At 38.4% G+C, this 18430-nt stretch overlaps 3 protein-coding genes and 1 long non-coding RNA gene across 6 annotated transcripts in view; 3 read left to right on the forward strand and 1 right to left on the reverse strand.

Moving 5' to 3' along the window:
- st6galnac2 (ST6 (alpha-N-acetyl-neuraminyl-2,3-beta-galactosyl-1,3)-N-acetylgalactosaminide alpha-2,6-sialyltransferase 2) overlaps positions 1-2809 on the forward strand; it is a 33953-nt gene extending 31144 nt beyond the window's left edge. For all 3 annotated transcript variants that reach the window (XM_088599474.1, XM_088599472.1, XM_088599475.1), the window contains exon 10: positions 1053-2809. In XM_088599474.1, coding sequence (XP_088455600.1) covers positions 1053-1250 — 198 coding nt within the window. In that variant the 3' untranslated portion in view covers positions 1251-2809. The remainder of the gene's footprint in view (positions 1-1052) is intronic.
- Positions 2810-4495: 1686 nt separating this feature from the next.
- Positions 4496-10052, forward strand: LOC148652571 (ficolin-1-like). Its single transcript, XM_088599477.1, has 8 exons — positions 4496-4650; positions 4854-4985; positions 5561-5614; positions 6638-6673; positions 6980-7107; positions 7200-7329; positions 8163-8297; positions 8951-10052. The coding sequence occupies exons 1-8, from the start codon at positions 4566-4568 to the stop codon at positions 9196-9198; spliced, it is 948 nt and encodes a 315-aa protein (XP_088455603.1). The 5' UTR covers positions 4496-4565; the 3' UTR covers positions 9199-10052.
- An 875-nt stretch (positions 10053-10927) lies between these two features.
- On the reverse strand, positions 10928-17734 carry LOC148652572 (ficolin-1-like). The gene is made up of 8 exons (XM_088599479.1): positions 17585-17734; positions 15410-15523; positions 15216-15269; positions 14804-14839; positions 14204-14331; positions 13982-14111; positions 12836-12970; positions 10928-11871 (listed from the first exon to the last, which is right to left on the reverse strand). The coding sequence occupies exons 1-8, from the start codon at positions 17667-17669 to the stop codon at positions 11624-11626; spliced, it is 930 nt and encodes a 309-aa protein (XP_088455605.1). The 5' UTR covers positions 17670-17734; the 3' UTR covers positions 10928-11623.
- LOC148652573 (uncharacterized) lies at positions 13195-16898 on the forward strand. The gene is made up of 3 exons (XR_015925379.1): positions 13195-13411; positions 13938-14154; positions 15222-16898. It is a non-coding gene; the product is annotated as an uncharacterized LOC148652573 (long non-coding RNA).
- Positions 17735-18430: the final 696 nt, after the last annotated feature.

Genomic DNA, 18430 nt, shown 5'->3' on the forward strand with positions numbered 1-18430 from the left:
GGTAATGCAGCCTTATCCGTCTAGTAACCAGTACCTTACCTGTGCTTTGTTTTTTGCATTGCTAAATACATTTAATTTGCATTGCTAATTAAAATAATTGGAAGGAAGATATTTGGCCAGTGATCAAAAGTGAAGGGAGTTGTGTAGCATAAGCAGAGTTGTGCAAGGTGTCACAGCTCAATTGGTTGAACTCTGAAGTCTGTGCAGTCCACACGTAAGGGAGTACAGACTAGTGTTACACAGGCTGGACACCAAAATTCTTCAGGGAGTTTTTCCTTTGCATGTTCTCAGAATCATCATGGAGAAATCATTTCTGTAGTTATGCTTAAGGCCACGATTAAGCATGGTTAAGGAAATAGAGAAATAGCTGCATCTGCTGGCAAGAAAACAAATTACAACTAAATGTGCATATTGCTCTCCCAGAGTAAGCCAACAGGGCTGTTTACCTGCTTTTAACATTTTCTAGGAGTTTTTAGACAGATAAGGGAGTTAATGATGCAGTTTGAGGTTTTAGTATAGATTAAGTACTGGCTCACATCATTTTACTAAGCATCAATTTGCTGCACTTTTCAAATGAGTGCTGTTATGCAAGTAACACCTGTGAACTTACTAGTATAATAAGGACAAATACCAGAGTGTCTCGCTGTCATTGATGTTTTTCAGTAACTGATAATCCACTCAATAGCTCGAGAGTTATTTAGGGTTGAGCTCCAGACATAACAGAGGATATAAACATCACATTTGAAACCCAGGTCTTTTTTTGTGGCTGTCGACATATGCCAATACATTGTTGCCAGTGCCGATACCAATGTCCTGGCAATTCAAGATCTTTGCAAGGGGTAAACTAACTTTTGAAAATTTAAGTATTTTCTTTTATGCTTGTCCTTCTGTTATAAAGCTGAAAGTAAATGAAAACTGCAAATAAGATGGACACCTATGCTTATCACCTTAGGCAGCCTATGAGGTAGTTTGGTCTCCCTTGATTGTCAGCAAGGTCTGCTGGTAATTAAGTGGCCAGTTTCAGCCCACTGCTGATTTTTGTTTGTCCTTAGGTGTCCGCATACGGCTTCATCACTGAAAATTATGCGGATTTCTCGGACCATTACTTTGACGTAGTGAAGAAGCCACTGGTGTTCTACGCCAACCATGACATGCAGCTGGAGGCCCAGGTGTGGAAGCTGCTGGACTCCCTGCAGGTGCTGCAGCTGTACAAGAGGGCGGCGCCGCTTCCCATGGCAACGGCCGGTTGACCCCGCCCCCCTCTCGGCTCCTTGCTCCTGCCCGAACGGAGCTCTTCCTCTTCAAGTCAGTGGTGTCCCCGAGGAGCCAGTGAAGGCAGAAGTGAACATGGGGTGGGGGTTGGGGCCTCAACCAGGACTGGGGACTTGAAAGAATACAAGTAACAAGTGTTAATGTTTGAGAAGCATTTGAAACCTTTCTGCACTATTTGGTGTGGGGTGTGCTGTGAATCTTTTCCTATTGTGTAATGGACTGTGATATTCCTTAAAGAATCATTTTAGGACTAGGCAGGAAATCATGTGTGCAGTGACTGTTCAAAATCGAAACAAAACTGGTGATTTTTCAAAGTAGCGGCAGAATAAAATTCCAAGGGTAGGTGAATAAGGTCTTTAAAATTCTTTTAGCAACAAGGTCAACTTCTCCCTTTAGCATTGACTGCAAAACAAGCAATCTGAAGCCTGACAAGGAGAGGTGACCTTAAAAGACAGAGGTTCTGAAGCACCCACCTTGCAGAGATCTCAAATATATCCTTAGGAAACGCAGTTGTCTCATTCATCTAGCAGTGACAATGTGGGTCACAGCTTAGGTGACGGGATCATCAGCGATGACATCACTCAGCATGGGTCATTTTCAGGGTAGTGACACCTACACTGAACTCGACTGAATTCATTGTTATGGAGTATTTGGGGGGACTTTTTTTTCTTACCATACACATGCACTGTCATCGAATAGATCTTTGTGAGATGTTCTCCTCCCTTAAACTGCAACTTTGTGAAAGCCCTGTGCTCAATTTAAATGTGAACTGTGGTTTATGAGGAGATTCATTGCAGCAGTTGTCCTCTAGCCCAGCAGAGGAAGAGAAAATTGTAATTATTTCAGTGAAGAAATTAGCTTTCAAGTGAAGCATGAACTTAACGGGTCTGATGAAATTAAATACTGTATGGTTTGAGCCTATTCAAGCACCTTCATCGATGCAGTAAGAATGTTTCGGTAATGTACTTACTGAAGACCTGCGCTCAGAATCTAGAGAAATATTGAACACTAATATTACACTTTTGGGAAATTGTGTTCAGAAATAACGGAAGCCTTAAAATAATAAGCTTCCAAAAGGCTTGAACACTAAGAGCTTAAAACCGGTGAAGATTGATTTTTTTTTGTCATTTAAAACGTGGCAGAGAAAAAGTATGGTAAGTTCTTAAAGTTTTAAATCGAAAGTCAAGCTTTTGTATTCCAAATGTATGGATTTCTTATATCTTGAAGAAAAGAGGTAAAATTACACTTTTGTAAAGTAAAATAAACTCTATTTTTGAGCAGGTTCCATATTTTTCTATGCACTGTTTTTTTTTCCCCAATTTTGTTTGGTAAAAAATATACAACTATGTAGCTATTTTAGTAAGCTGCCGCTCACACAATGCAGAGCACCAAAGCAGCTTGTGAATTGGTATATGCCACAGTCAGAGTTGAGGAATGATAGTTGAACTTCCTTTACATTTCCTTGATATGTGGTCTGTGGTTTTACTCCTTTTGTCTTTTGTGAAAACTTCATTTTATAATAAAATAATTGAGCATTTTTAGCTGTTTTTTCATTTGTAGGATGTGTCCCATTTCTCTTTGTTCTGTTCTTGTATTCTATGTTCTGTGACCTCCATATTTAAAAATATAAGTGAGTAACAAGTCTCCCAAAGAATGGGAACTGTGACTAAGTAGAGAAGTGAACAGTGTGATGAACATATAATAGAGAAGCAATTCTCTTTAGGAAAGCGGGAACTCGGTCATACAAATGCTTGTCTTTGGGACAGTTATAAATTTAAAAATGTTTTGGAAATGCACAAATGCCAAGGCCACAGGAACACAAAGGATACTGAAGTTAACAAAATGGTTAGTAGAGCAGGCTGGTTTTCATCAGAGCCATTAATGTGTATATCCTGAACTCAAAACAAATGGCTAATTTGTGAAAAAACAGGATGTACAGTATAATAAAGTAAAGCAACTGAGAGCACATACTGTACTCTAAAAGGAGTACTTGTAAGATGCCAACCTATCCAAAATGGATTTTAGGTTAGGTCATATTTTTTTTTTTTTCCTTCCTGAAATGTTTTGAATCTCACAATAAATGTTCTTTTAGAAATTGTGCATTTCTGATTTTTTTTTTTTTAAAGAAAATATTTAAACAGTTGTTACGAAGTGGTCAAGAACTCAATGGTAAAATCCTGCTGTAACAGATTTAGATCTTATTCTGTTCCGTTCTACCAAGGGGTAAAAATGAAACCATAAGAAAGGTTACAGGAGAGAGGAGTCCCTTTCAACCAGATTGTGGGCACTCGGTTGGATATTCAGTGAATGCAGGATCTTATCCAGCCGTTTCTTGAAAAATCCCAAGAAATCAACTTAAGCATTCATGTGCAAAGATGGTTTTCTTATTCCCATTCCTAAACACCCATATAATTTCCTTTTCAATTCTAGGGTCTCTGTTGCATTGAAGACATGAAGTAGCCTTTTCGATAAAGTTCATCTTTCACTTATTTTCATAATTACTTCAAATCCATTTGAAAGTGTCCATTATTTCAAACTGAAAAGGAACCTTTTTTCAACTTGTGTGTGATTAGTGTACCTTTTTATTTTTAAGACTGCCAATTAAATGTGGTGCTCTATTTGAAATCTTTCAAGTGCAGCATTATCAGTTTTGGAACATCATTATCTGTTGATGCTGAATAGGTTGGTGTAGAATTGTGGCACATTTTCTCTTGTTCGGAATTTTAGACTTGCTGCATATCAGAGCATTTGTGTTTTAACATTTCCTTTGTGTAACACTTTGTGGAGAGGAAAGATAGTGTCCACTCAATATGTAAAATCTGCCTGATTTGATATATTTCTGTAGTAAATGAATGTTTTGTGGACAACACAAAATCCACACTGTAACACAATCAGATAGTTGATGCATAATTGATTTTTTAATCTATTCTAATCCCATTGTCCTCCAAATGTTCAACTGTCTTTTTTAAATAGAATTTAAAAAAGCTGAAAATTGATAATGGAGATAAAGCAAATCCAACCCAAACTTTCTCTTTAACTTAAAAAAAACTGCTCAAAAGTATTTAGAAATGTTTGCAATTTTTTGTAATCTTACTATTACCCAACCCTTAAACAGAGTTATTGTTATTGTACTTCCTTCACTGATGTGTTTATCCCAGAGCAGGATACAGGAAGAGCATGGGTTACACTGCACCTGTCTTCCACTATGCAGTCTGCCCTGTATAAATACAGCTTTTCCCCTTGAAGAAAACATCCCTTGAATTGAAAGGGCAGCATATTTGATCAGCAACAGAATGAATTTCCAGAAGGTAACTGAAACCACCCTTGTTCTCTTCTTGTGGCTCACTGTGGTTACCTTCGCAGAAAGCACCTGTCCAGGTAAGTGCTGACACTTAACGAATGAAGTCCAGTTAGACTTAATGCAGTTCTGTGTCTAGTATACATTCTAAATCAACTAAACAGGTTTATCTTGCATGCCAAGGAGTACAAAGGTGAAGAGGCTAGAGTAATCCCCTTCTGAACTGCCCTCCCGCATCACTTACAGCTCAGTTTTCCTGTTGATGTGCTCTTCTGTGTCACAGAGGTGAAGGTTGTGGGCCTGAATGACAAGGACAGACTGACCATCCTTCAGGGCTGCCCAGGACACCCAGGGATACCAGGTACTCCTGGAGCTCCAGGTATGAAGGGAGAACAAGGCCTCCCAGGCCCTCAAGGTAAGATTTAGTTCTATTGACAAACTAATGGAGCTGAGCTTAAAGTTATGGCTCTTAATGTAGTTAATGTTTGGGGTGACAAAACATAAATTTGTCAGGCCATGGCCAACAACATGAAAGGAAAACAGTATTATTTAGAGACTGTTAGTCATTACTTACAAGTAGTGTTTTTTATTAGCTCATTATTTGTTTTTGATTGTTTTATAACTCAAATAGCATATCTTCACATTATTCAAAGTAGATTGACAAGACTTTCAGGAACAGTCTTTTCCTTTGCTCTACAAATATCATGCAGAAAATTAGAACTTAGAATCAGTTCCTGCTTGCAGCACTGTGTTATCGAGTTGGCTATTAACATTATCATCAGTTTAAGGCCCAGTGTGCTCATACATTTGTTAATTCTGTAAAACTGGGCTTTGAACTAAAACAAGATGTATTGGCAGCCCAGGCCAGCATGAACTTCAACTGGAAAACTACTATTCGAGTGGTTAACTCTAGCCAGTTTGACACTTGTAACAGTTTCTTCGGTTGGTAATGACTGGCCTTTTCTTTTCAGCTGGATTTCTGTATTTTAGGTTTAAAAGGAATAGAAGGAGCTTTTGGGAAGATAGGTCCTGCTGGAGCCAAAGGTAAATAGGGACTGATTTTTGTTTTCATTTTTTGGTTATATTTAGTGAAGAAGCGGGACAGATGATTATTCAATCAGTGCAATTGAAAATGTGTTGGCAAAAAGATCATATTGCAGCTTATTCCATTAAAGAAATAACCACTGTATGTTTTGAAACACAACTTTAAGTAAAATAACAGATAGAATAAACTTATAAAGTAATACATCCTAGTACAGCCATAAAACCTAAGGGAAGCTTGTCTAATATTGAACACTTAATTTCCAGAAACACCACAAGTGTTATGCCTCAAGTTTCTATACGTAATTTACCAGCATGTAATAATAAATATTGAATCAGGCTGTGTTTTCTTCATGTGTTGAGTCTTTCATGCATCCATTTTCTAAATGTTTCATCCAATTCAGAGCCGCAGAGGAGCCACAGCTTGTCCTGGCAAGGCACGGGCTCGAGGCAGGATTCAGCGTGGCCAGGACTGTAGTCCATCACAGGGCAGACAGACACAGGCATGCACACTCACACCAGGGCAGTTTTCCCAGAAGGCAATTAACCTCCCAGTATGTCTTTGGACTGTGGGAGGAGATCAGAGCACCCTGAGGACGCCAATGTGAATGTGGCTAGAACAGATAAACTCCATGCAGATAACAGCTCGGGAATTTAACCTAGAACCTCAGCTCTGTGAGACAACATTGCTAACCATTGCACAAGTGCCATCGCACTTGAGCCTTTCCTCTGTAAGAAATTGGAAAAGCTTCTTCTATCTCTAAGTCCACATTTCCTGCTAAAGGTCAAGGCTGTATATAAAGTGTTTTACAGTTTTTTTTCTGATTTCTCTAAAACGTCAATCTGCAAACAAACGTTCTAGCAGACAATTCAAGAATCCATTATAATCCACATACATTGCTCTTGAGGAAGTTCTGTGGAGGTGACAAGGTTGTTTATAGCCCTAAGTCTCAAGGATCACAACTGGGTGGCGCTAATTATCCTGACACATGAGTTAATATCTTGCCATTTATTCCTTTTTTTCAGGACAGAAAGGAGATCCAGGGAATCAAAGAGACACAGGTACATGTGAGCTGGAAATTAACAAAACTAAAATTAAAAAATACCCATCTGTAGTATAAGGCCACAGTCAAACCAGACGTCTGTACATCATTACAAAAAAGGATGATTAAAAATCAGAAATCCATTTAAATTTGGTAGGATTGTTCCGTGTCAAAAATAATCAAATAATCTGAGGGTGAGAGATGTCAGACATTTGGTTTGCTCATGATAGTGCTCTGATCACAGTGTTTCTACAGTTCACACTGTGCATTGTAAAGGGAGGCATGTGTCTGTTCAGCTGCCTGTGTGATGTCATCGTTCTTCCAGGGGCTTGGAACTGTAAGGAGCTGCTGGACCAGGGGAACTACATGAGCGGCTGGTACACAGTGAGGACAGAGGGAGACAAAGACATCGGGGTGTTCTGTGACATGGACACCGACGGGGGCGGATGGCTTGTGAGTAACACGTTATCTTAACATGAAAGCAGAACAAAAATGTTTTTACCTTCAAAATGTTGTTTTACACTCATACACTGCTGTGTCTGCAGGTATTCCAGAGGAGGATGGATGGGTCAGTAGATTTTTTCAGAGACTGGGCCTCTTACAAGCGAGGGTTTGGTAACCAGCAGTCAGAGTTCTGGCTGGGGAACGACCACATTCATTCACTGACCAGCTCAGGTGAGTCAGGGCTGTGTCAGCACAGGAACTGCAGGAAGCAAATAAGATTATTTAATAAGTCAAAGATGTACTAAGAAAAACTAAACAAAGACATTTTTTCCATGTGTTTCAATGTGTTTCTCCTTTGTAACTGCACTTAAAAAGTCTTTAGGTTCTTTACAAATGATAATTATAGATAAAGAAACTGAAGTAGTAAAATTTTAAATATGGGCAGTTTTAATATCCCAGGTTGCTTGGGAAAAAAGTGCCTTCCATGGTACATTTGTTTAATAAAGTACATAAATGCAAACACCTGCCTTGAGAATCTCAGTCGAATAGTGCCCTTATTGTGAGAGATCAATACATGATTTATTTTCATTCCTGCTTGTAAGGATTGTGAAAATACCTGATGCTTTTAAAGTAAAAGTAAGTTGACCTTTGTGTTGTGAAAACTGAGCACTTTGGAGCAATGAAACACATAATACATGTACAATTATGGCCATGGGAGATCCATGCCCAGGATTTACAACAGTGGACACCAGAAGCTCTTACCCCAGTGTGACCCACCATTTGTGTTCACACTGTCTTGTGTGCCCTTTGTGATCAATGGCAGTGTCAGTGCCCTGTGCAGTCATTGTCTTTTTTCCCACGTGTTCTCTCTCTCTCCTTTTACACACACACCAGAATCATTGCTCCACAATGCTCAGGTTTTATAAGACATTTGTTTAAAGAGGCTAACTCATTTCAAACTGCACCATGTTTACTTTCTGTACCGAGTCTCTCTAACAAATTTAAATTGAGGTCAATGTATTTCGAACGGAAAAGAATGTGACCAGTTCTCTTTTGTTTTATAGGAATTTATGAATTAAGAATTGACTTCAGGGATTTTGACAATGTTTCCACTTTTGCAAAATATGAATCCTTCAAGATTCTAGGAGAAGCAGAGAAGTACAAACTCCTTGTGGGCAGATTTGAGGCCGGTAGTGCAGGTGGAGTTTCCTTTCTTTTCCCTCAAGTCACTACTGTAGATAACTGAAGTACAGCTGAAGCCCGTTACAGACGGAACAGATTACAAAGTACAGTATTTTTTATGGTCCTCCATGTGTTCCAGTGCTGCCACTGTGATTTCCATTCTATTGACATAGATCCACTAAGATCCGTGATCCAGCAGAGTTTCAGAAGATGAAGAAAAGCTTTCGGATATTTTTACCTTTTCTGTGTTGAAAGCTATCGGGAATTTACATTATGCACTTTAAAGTATTTAACTCAAGCAGTTTGCATGTTCTCTTCTTGTGTATATAGGATTTCTCTGGGCGGTCTGGTTTCTACCCACCTTGCACAGCCATGCTGGGTATTTCAACTGGTGTCTAACGTGGTGTCTAAAGTATGGGTGGGTGTGTCCTATGTGGACTGGTGTACAATCCAGGATGCTAGGCCCCCTTTTGGCCTTTAATTTCAGAATGGGCTTCAGGAGCAAAAATTTTTTTATCCAGGGTGTGATTTGATCGTCTTTTTTTGCAGTGTCAGGCTTTTTGGAAGTGAATTTTCTAACTTTATTGTCAAAGCTATTGTTTCCCAGTACTATTGTGTTCTAGTACATAAAAGACTACCTTCTAACAATTCTTTCCTTATCTGTCTTTAGGTGATTCCCTATCAGGTCATAATAACCTGCTGTTTTCTACCAAAGATCGTGACAATGATATAGATGATCGTGTCTGCACCAATTTGTACAAAGGGAGCTGGTGGTATGGAAAGTGCCATACGTCCAACCTTAATGGACTCTATCTGGGAGGAGACCATAAAAGCTTTGCTGATGGGATCAACTGGTATTCAGGAAAAGGCTATAACTATTCCTACAAGTACTGTGATATGAAAATAAGGCCCCACTGAGCTGGACAGTGGGGAAAGTGATTGTTGTCAAGGAGTTGTCAAATACTTGCAATAGATAAAATACAGACATTTTCATTGTGCTTTTTTTTTGAGAGTATGTAAGTATGTGTTGTGTTGTATTCCAAGGATTCATTTAAAACTGTTCCATGTGTAGTGTTTCACTGAGATCTCTGTCTGTCTGGCACACACTCAAACCCTAGTTATGCTATGAATTTCCAAGTATTTGTGTATTGCAGTACACCAAAATTTGAGCCCCCTGTTGACCTCTCTTGGGTATTTTTGGGTGCTACAGTATATCACTATAACAGGCTCACACATTGAATAAGACCTGTTATGTATACTTTTGATTAATTTTGTGTGGTGAGCTAAGGTGAAAATAACAATCTATTTCTGATTCACTTTTCAAGACTGTGAGCTGTAATATTAGACAAAGGTATATCAGGCCTATTTGTTAGACACAACATGCTGATTGCAGAGGGAGTCAGATGGAAAGTTCTGTTTCATCCTGGTTTTGATTTTGGAAGGACTGAGTAACATAATACCAAACGGCAACAAGCTGCCAGAGATGTTTGTCAGTCTATACTAAAGATGTCACAAACCAGAAACAGTGTTGGATCATACACTGATCTGACAATCAGCGCTCAGTCACACTTTACCTCTGTACTTCTGACATTGTTTGGACATATAAAAGGTGGCTGATAAATAATCTTTAGTGTTCTGCATTTTTCAGTAGATCAAAAAGAAAAAGTGCCCTGCACATTTATAGCAGTAAACTCATATTTTGTTGCATTTTCCAGAGTCAAGGTGTGTACTTTTTTCTTGTCAAGAAATAAACCTATGAGAGACATACAGACTTTCAAGAATCTGTTGTTCTTCTGTGCATTATGGGAATGTTCCATTAATATAGCTGGGTGGGGAAAGGCTTAATCCTGTTGAAGAGCATTATTTGAAAAAGAGTCGCAGTAAACTTTAGGGAAACTTAATATACAGAAGGAGACTAAATTTATTGCTGAGTTTTACAGTGAATTAAAGGCTGCTCCCAAAAGCATGAAAAGTAACATATTATTAATATATTGCTAGATGCTTTGTATCATTTGCCTGTTGATTTTTGAAAATGCATTTAAGATAGGGTGACATAGGTATATGGAAGTTGGCATTGTTAACACACAGCCCAGAGCCCAGAGTGATATTCTGTGACCTTCTGTATGGAGTTTGCACGTTCCTCTATGTTCAAATAGGTTTTTTCAGGTGCTATAGTTACAAAGACATTCCATATACACGCTGGGTATTTGAACAAGTAATAGGCTTGTTCCATGCTGAAAAGAGAAGAAACAAAACATAACGTTTTGGCTGTGGAGCCTTTTTCGGGTGAAAGATAGGGCAGTCAGCAAAGATAATATAGCATGGGAAAACAAAAGCCTGGAGACAGAGTGGCCAATCAAGTGGTGTGAGGTCTAGAGAGGTGAGAGGTGGGAAACGAAACCTACAAATGAATAGAGAGAATTTGAAGATAACAAGTCTGTCGTTCAGAGAAGGGGGAAGGTATGAAGCAAGTTTCAGGATAATTTTAGTTTCTGATGTCTTCCTGCTATAGGAGTTAAGAAACCCTACTTTGAGAACGCAGACGGAGAGATCAGTGTGATCATGGCCGTCAGAGGAAAAATCAGAGGCATCAGAAATATGATCAGGCCATGACCACACTTAAGAATGGGACCAACAGACTCCAATATGCATTGACAAAGCATTTATTTATGAGAAAAATGATAAAGCATCTACATGAGAACAACCTGACATTTAAAAAAACCACAGTTTTTAGTATTAGTGAAAGGTTATCAGTTCTCTGTGAATTGCTTCGTAGTATATCACAAGCTTTAAAGGAGATATAAATGTGATTGTTGCACCCATTTTCCCCAATGGTTATTAAGGGGATAAAGCATATAATAACAGGAAGCCACGAAACCTGATGGTTTGTTTATTGGACACGCTAAAGAACTGAGGTGAAAAGAATCTATGTTCCAACCTGTTCCACAGCATGAAGCCAATCCAATAAATATTTAGATTGTATTTCAGTCACTTTTATATTTTCCTGAAAATTAATTATTTTTTTCCAGATCACTTTTGCACTTTAGGTCACAATAATAATGATTTAAAATTGTAAATTGTCCACAGCATAATTGGGTCCAAAAATAGACAACAAAGTGGCAGTCAACATACATTGCTTAGCCCAACACATTAAAAACAACTTTTCTAATTGTTAATTGTGTTGTCCATAAATAGATACTAAGTATATGCAATAAATCTTTACAAACCCCCAGTATTCTAGTAGCTTCCATCAAAGCAAAAAAGAAATCTGTCTCAAATGCAGTGTGTGTTGTCTGGTGATATGTGATGATGAGGGATCTACTTAGAAAGCGGAGGTGAGCTCTCAATGAGGTCTTATTTTCATACTACAGTACTTATAGGAATAATTGTAGCCTTTGCCAGCTTCCCAGTTGACTCCATTAGCGAAGCTTTCATGGCTTCCTCCGAGATAGAGACCGTTAAGGTTGGAACTATGGCACTTTCCATACCACCAGCCTCCCTTGTACACGCCGCTGCAGTTGCAGTCACAGCTATCATTGTCACGGTCTTTGGTAGAAAAGGGCAGGTTGTTATGGGATGTAAAGGAATCGCCTGAGGACAGAAAATGAGGAAATTTTGATCAAGTCACAGAGGACGTATCCTTTTGCTCCCTGAACTCTACAAGGTGAAGTTCTCTTCCTCTAAACCATCATCATAGTTGCACCAAAATATTTTTGCTTTATCATAGGCAAGCCACTTTAAAGGGTGTGGGGGCTGTATAACATTTTGTGACTGTACTGACAAAATATACAGTACGCTGTATATCTTTTTATTTGTTTCATTGATTTTACTCCGCTTTTGAAATTCCAGTTGTGAAACTCAGTAGCTTAGACAGACACTCAGGCCTAAGAGATACCTGCTGGTATTTGATGTTAAAATACTGATGCTAGTGTTTTGTCAACTGCAAAGTGAAAATTAAAAGTCACATTGACTATGTGTACCTTGACGTTTGATTGTATTATCAGATTAATTCTATAAAAAAAAAACCTGTATCTAAAGTTGCCTGATGTCCAGATATCACTGTTGTGGGCATAGACTGTATCATTAGCCAAATGTGAATGAAATTCCCCAAGTGGCAGGACATACAAATGGCTGTCTGTGTTGGATGGGCTTGAATCCATTTCTTGACTTGGCCCTGCAATCCTGCAAGTTATGACATCATTGCTTCTCCTCCAATCATTGTTAAGTCACCTGAAAGCCACCACAGAGCTTGCATCTTATCTAGTGTGCATCAGAGTGACCATTGCCATTAATGCAGAGTGGTCTGCTACATGACTGACTGGGACTAACTTGTAAGGGTAAAAAAACAAAATTATTGCAAACTCCATTTTATAACAAAATCAGAGGCTTTTAGCAGTATGAAGCATTGTTCTTTCAAGACTGCAATACTGATCATACTCATGGGAAAGGAGCCACAATGAGCATTTCTCTGCATTTGATGGTAGTTAATTTCTTTAACCAAAATGATGAGTTATCTTGGTGTTCTACAGAATAGATTGAAGAGATGGGGACTTACCTGCACTACCAGACTCAAAACTTCCCAGCAGAATCTTATAATTGTCAGATTCCCCCATGATCTTAAAGGACAGGTATTTTGCAAAGGTGTCCACATTATCGAAGTCCTTGAAATCTATCCTTAATTCAAAGTTTCCTTTAAAATAAGACCAACAAATCAAACACTCAAAATCACTATAAAGGAGAACGGAGGGGAATGACTGGTTATTATTCTGGCACTTTTGCATTCACTTATAACTGCATGTTCCAGAACACTCAGTGTCATTTATTAAGACGATGTAAGGCTATTTTTCTTACTCTGTTGGCTAACCTGGGCAAACAATTCTTGAAGAAGGTCTTCAGTACATTTAAGGAGGGGGAGGGGGGCAAATGTCAATTGGTAGTGTAGATGTCAATCTTCCATCCATCTTTTTTTCTAACAGCTTTATCCAGTTCAGGGCTATGGGGGCGACAGAGTCAGAGCTTATCCTAGCCAGCAGCTGGGGCAAGGCAAGGCACACTCTGGATAGGACAGCAGTTCATTGCAGGACACGCTGCAAAATCCCACTTGAACCCGGGCAGAACATACGAACTCCACGTAGGTAGCACCTGAGGTCAGGAAATGAACCTGAGGCCCCAGATATCTTAAGTTTTTACTCATTTATTATTTATTATTATTTTACTGGAACACTTCCCAATGAAGCACCTTTTGATGTCTCACTTGGGAAATCAGAGACATCCTTTTATGAGTCTAGAACCTTTAACTACTGTTCCACACTGCTGCTACATTTTGTGGCCAAATGTTCACCAGAGAGAAAACAAATAAGTATTTCTGATGTTCATGCAATATGTTCCTACTCTTTGACGTCAATTACTCTTGTTACAGTATGTGAAATGTTTGCTACTAAAAAGACAATTAAGGTCGCTAGTATACGTTAAATGTACAATTGTCTGCTGTTCCAAATCCTGCAGTTCCTGTAGTTATAGGTTTTAAATGCATTAAAGATGTTCATTAAAATAAGAAAATAACATATTAAATAATACAGAAAGTTGAGTGTACTGGATAATCGTGTTTTTGATTCACTTCTTGTTGGCAAAATGTTTCTCTTTGTAATATTATGCAGCTCAATTGTACCAGCTCATGCAGTTCCTCTGCTGGCAGACTCACCTGAGCTGGTCAGTGAATGAATGTGGTCGTTCCCCAGCCAGAACTCTGACTGCTGGTTACCAAACCCTCGCTTGTAAGAGGCCCAGTCTCTGAAAAAATCTACTGACCCATCCATCCTCCTCTGGAATACCTGCAGACACAGCAGTGTATCAGTGTAAAACAACATTTTGAAGGTAAAAACATTTTTGTTCTGCTTTCATGTTAAGATAATGTGTTACTCACAAGCCAGCCGCCCCCGTCGGTGTCCATGTCACAGAGCACCCTGATGTCTTTGTCTCCCTCTGTCCTCACTGTGTACCAGCTGCTCATGTAGTTCCCCTGGTCCAGCAGCTCCTTACAGTTCCGAGCCCCTGGAAAAATTATAACGTCACGCTTGCAGCTGAACAGACAGACACATCTCCTTCCTAGTGAGGTGTTATACTTTTTTAAAAGGCAGGAATCTTCAGTTTCCGTAAAGGTGAACTGCATAAAGACCAATTTATTCATTCATTTTTGTATTTTAAAAAAGGTACTGAAGCAACCTCACAAGCATATTTCCTTTTTTCTGAATAGCATTTTCCTGCATTATAACTATGGAAAAAAAAATTTCCACATTGAAGTTAAACAATTTATTTGTGTTGACTTTTTCCAGACAGATGTCTTGGGATCATCTGCAAATGTCTAGGCTCACCTTGTCCAGATTAGCCAATTTTAAATGGGTATGCAGCTTTCTGGTTTACTTTCAGCTTTGGTTGCTAGTCTCCATGTAAACAGATTTGCTTAACAATTACCCATTTTTGTATATAAAATGTCCTGTTAGAAGGAATGGATTACACAGCTCACCTGTGCCGCTTTGAACTGATGGCTCTCCTTTCTGTCCTAAAAAATGAAAAAGACACTGTTAACTGTTAACTAGCTCATCACTGCATCAGTGTTGTGATCCTTGAATCTCAGGGCTATTAATTATTTGGCATCTCTGACTCGAGTGTCTCCACATCAGAAATAGAGCACCAAATAATATCTTCTCCTTCCTGGTGTTTTATCTCTCATTTACCTTTGTAAATTACATTTTTGCTAGTGATTCCCAAACTGTTATCTTACTTCTTTTCCTTTCCTGCCAAATGTTTCAGCATCACAACTTATGCTGAGAAGGTTTCTTCTTTTAAATTGTGCACGTTGGCCTCCATGAGTTTCATTGTAATGCTCGACTCCTCTCTTGGATATCACTCATTTGAATTTATTTTCTCTCTTTTACCTTTAGCTCCAGCTGGACCAATCTTTCCAAAAACTCCTGGTTCTCCTTTCATGCCTGAAATGCAGAAATACAGCTGAAAAGAAGATTATCAGTGACTGGATGTTGCTGTTACCTCTGATTAGATGGTTGGACTGAATGTTTGAGCCCATTTTAGCTGCCATTGTGGAGGAGAAGTCAAAACATTTTCAACTCACCTTGTTCTCCCTTCATGCCTGGAGCTCCAGGAGTACCTGGTATCCCTGGGTCTCCTGGGCAGCCCTGAAGGATGGTCAGTCTGTCCTTGTCATTCAGGCCCACAACCTTCACCTCTGTAACACAGAAGAGCTCACTTCATCTTGAATACTGAGTGAGAGAGCTGGAAAGAACAGCTTGAGGTAGGAAATACTTTACTTTATTCACTGTTAAATAATGTATTACTAGTACTTGAACAAGGTCGTTAATATTTTTCCTACTTTGGGCATTTCATGAAATGCTTCAATTCAATGAATTCAATTAACTGTATGAGATACTGTGGTCTGATGATTAAGTAAAGATATCGTCCAACACTCACAGTTTTTGAAACTCTATTTTGAAATTTGAAATAGTTCATTCTCATTTTAATAATTTGACAATAAGATCAAGAGCAACAAAACTAAATCATGGAAATGTATGATTTCAGTTAATATCCTGTTAGAATGTTTGTAGTTTTCAAAGCCACGAGGAACTGAATAATTTTGTTCCAATGAGGGAATTACGAAAGCAGACAATACCATAAATAGGCTGACCAGATTAATCATTCCTTAAAATAAGCATTACCCCAAAACTTTAAAAGCCATGAATATACCTAAGCAGCTGGCATATTTAGAGGCACCCGAGGTATTTGTTCTTTGGCACAGCTTTAGTGAAAAGAAAAATATAGTAAATTAGGCTCACTGGATTAAACAAATATTTAAAGAACACACAACATACACATACAACATATGCATTAGACTGTTTATAAACATCTCGAAAGCCTGCGTCCTAACCAACAAGCAAAACCACTGACTACTGCCAAGTATTCGAATCCTATATTATACCCAACCAGCCCAAAAATAGAGATATACCTGCTTTTTGCCTGTTCCCAATAGAATACAATCTAATGTTAAATCTCTCTTTATAAATCCCACTTGCTTTAAAATGAATGGGAACCCACCTCCCTGTTCTAAAAAATGTATCCACTAACCTGAAGAGACTGCTTTAAACCGAGGGGTTCTTTATACGGGAAATCAGAGTTTCCTTGAAAGGACAGAATGACAAGCGACAAGCTCTCTTAACAAGTTTCAAATACTTAACTTGAATCTGGTCTTAAAGGCTGACCTGAACAAGGACCTACCATCTGGCACTGTCTCTTCTCCTCTTCCCTTGTGTCTTCTTGTCTTTTCTCTCGTCCTTCTTTCTCTCTCTGCCTACTTGTCTGTTTTATCCTCTGTTCCTCAGCTCTTAACCTTTTACCCAGAACTTAATTAACCAGGTAAACCAGATAATTGTTTTGATCAGTGTTTCTTGGACTCCCTTCTGCTCTGCAAGCATCTCAGTTCCTTCCTTGCTTTGAAGGTCCTAAGAGCAATAAATGTTGAGCTAACTGGATGTTTGACTATCCCCCACCTAACTGGCTGTAACAGTGTCTTCCACGTACTGCATAATAAAGAGAATTTCCAATTGTTACTATTTTTCTTTATGAATTTCATTGACACTTTTAGTTTTTCTTTCCTGTGTTATATGTTATATATATATGTATGTTATATGTATGTTATTAGTGTTTCTGTTAAATTATTTTCTAGACAACTATAAAGGGTTATGGGTAAACCTTCCACATTACAACATTACTATTAAAACCAAGCACATTTCCTATATTCAGTTAGCCCCTTTTCCCTACTTTTTTGTATAATAATTTTAGCATGATAAATATGAAAATATATTAGATAGTGAGAACACATTTGGCAGAAAATAATAAAATGGGGATAATTCAGTGTATGATATTGAAATAAGAATACAAAGGAAATCACAGAAAGATGCTGCCTATAGTTAAAACCTTTAATTTTTTCATTGTGGCTTTCACTAAGTAGGACAAAATGATATATTGAAGTCCCTCCTTTCTTTTTGTGAAATGACATAAATCATTTATACAAACGACATACATCTTCGGAGAGATGTGTAGAGCCCAGATCTTAAGTTTTCTGACATTGTTAGTTATCACTGCAAATAATCATTCTAGGCAACGATGACAAGAAAGAAACACATAACATGTTTAAAATTACGAGGTAATTTTAAAAATAATAGAAAACTGCAACCTTCTACCTATATAAAGAAATAATAATCAGAATTGCCAGTTCCTTAGCTGACAGACTTACCTGGACAGGTACTTTCTGAGCTGGTAACCACTGAGAGACACAAGGAGAGAATGAAGGTGGTTTTAGAAACTGTTTGGAGAATCATTCTGCTGCTGGTCAAGATACTGTCCTGGCTGCCAGTTTTGTGTTTTAGGGTGTTGACCTGTTTCAGGGGAACAGCCCTATTTATATCATCCAGACTTCTCTTTAGCAGCATTTGTAACTGTCGTCACAGGAGGTGGATTTTACGATTCTCAGTTGGTCTCTTTCCTCTCTGCAATAAATCATGTAAGGAGATAAGGAATTATTCAATAAATTATGATCAGCAGCAACCACAGTAAGGTTTTGTTATATACAATTGATGTGAGAAATGACAAACTATCCCTTCACCAAAGTTCAGCTCTAATTCATACAGAAATCTAAAAGAACACCCATTTTGTGTTTCCCAAAATTCGAGTCCCCTTTATACTGTTGTCTGTTCAAGACTAGAATAACATGTTATTTTAGATTGTCAATATAATATACAACTTTGAGCACAGGTATCCATCCGTTACTATCTGTTATCTGTCTACTATGTGTTAATCCATCCGTTACTATAAATTGTGTCTGTGTTTATACTCTTCCATAAAATGACCAAAGAAATCAGTGAGCTCATGGGATTTGAAAACACTGTACAACAGAACTACTCCAGCCGCCTTTCCTCTACTTCACAGAACATGCTATGGAACTGATTTACATAATCTCTCAGCAACCTTTTAGAATGTGTTTCTGAAGTGTGATCTATTGGTAATCATCACACCAGCCCTCTGAAAACACAGTCCTTTACAACCCGAATGCAAGATAGCGGTGAGGTTGATGTGTGTGAAT

This window comes from Lepisosteus platostomus, chromosome 11, assembly GCF_059453375.1.
Source record: "Lepisosteus platostomus isolate fLepPlt1 chromosome 11, fLepPlt1.hap1, whole genome shotgun sequence".
Classification (NCBI taxonomy): Eukaryota; Metazoa; Chordata; class Actinopteri; order Semionotiformes; family Lepisosteidae; genus Lepisosteus; species Lepisosteus platostomus.

What these genes read in the sequence shown, in the direction of transcription:
- LOC148652571 (XM_088599477.1), top strand. Translation starts at nt 4,566, where the DNA reads ATGAATTTCCAGAAGGTAACTGAAACCACCCTTGTTCTCTTCTTGTGG. An exon ending in CGCAGAAAGCACCTGTCCAG is followed by an intron (nt 4,651 to 4,853) that starts GTAAGTGCTGAC and finishes TCTGTGTCACAG; the next exon opens with AGGTGAAGGTTGTGGGCCTG. An exon ending in AGGCCTCCCAGGCCCTCAAG is followed by an intron (nt 4,986 to 5,560) that starts GTAAGATTTAGT and finishes TCTGTATTTTAG; the next exon opens with GTTTAAAAGGAATAGAAGGA.
- LOC148652572 (XM_088599479.1), bottom strand. Translation starts at nt 17,669, where the DNA reads ATGATTCTCCAAACAGTTTCTAAAACCACCTTCATTCTCTCCTTGTGT. An exon ending in AGGCATGAAGGGAGAACAAG is followed by an intron (nt 15,270 to 15,409) that starts GTGAGTTGAAAA and finishes TCTGCATTTCAG; the next exon opens with GCATGAAAGGAGAACCAGGA. An exon ending in TGGTCCAGCTGGAGCTAAAG is followed by an intron (nt 14,840 to 15,215) that starts GTAAAAGAGAGA and finishes TTCATTTTTTAG; the next exon opens with GACAGAAAGGAGAGCCATCA.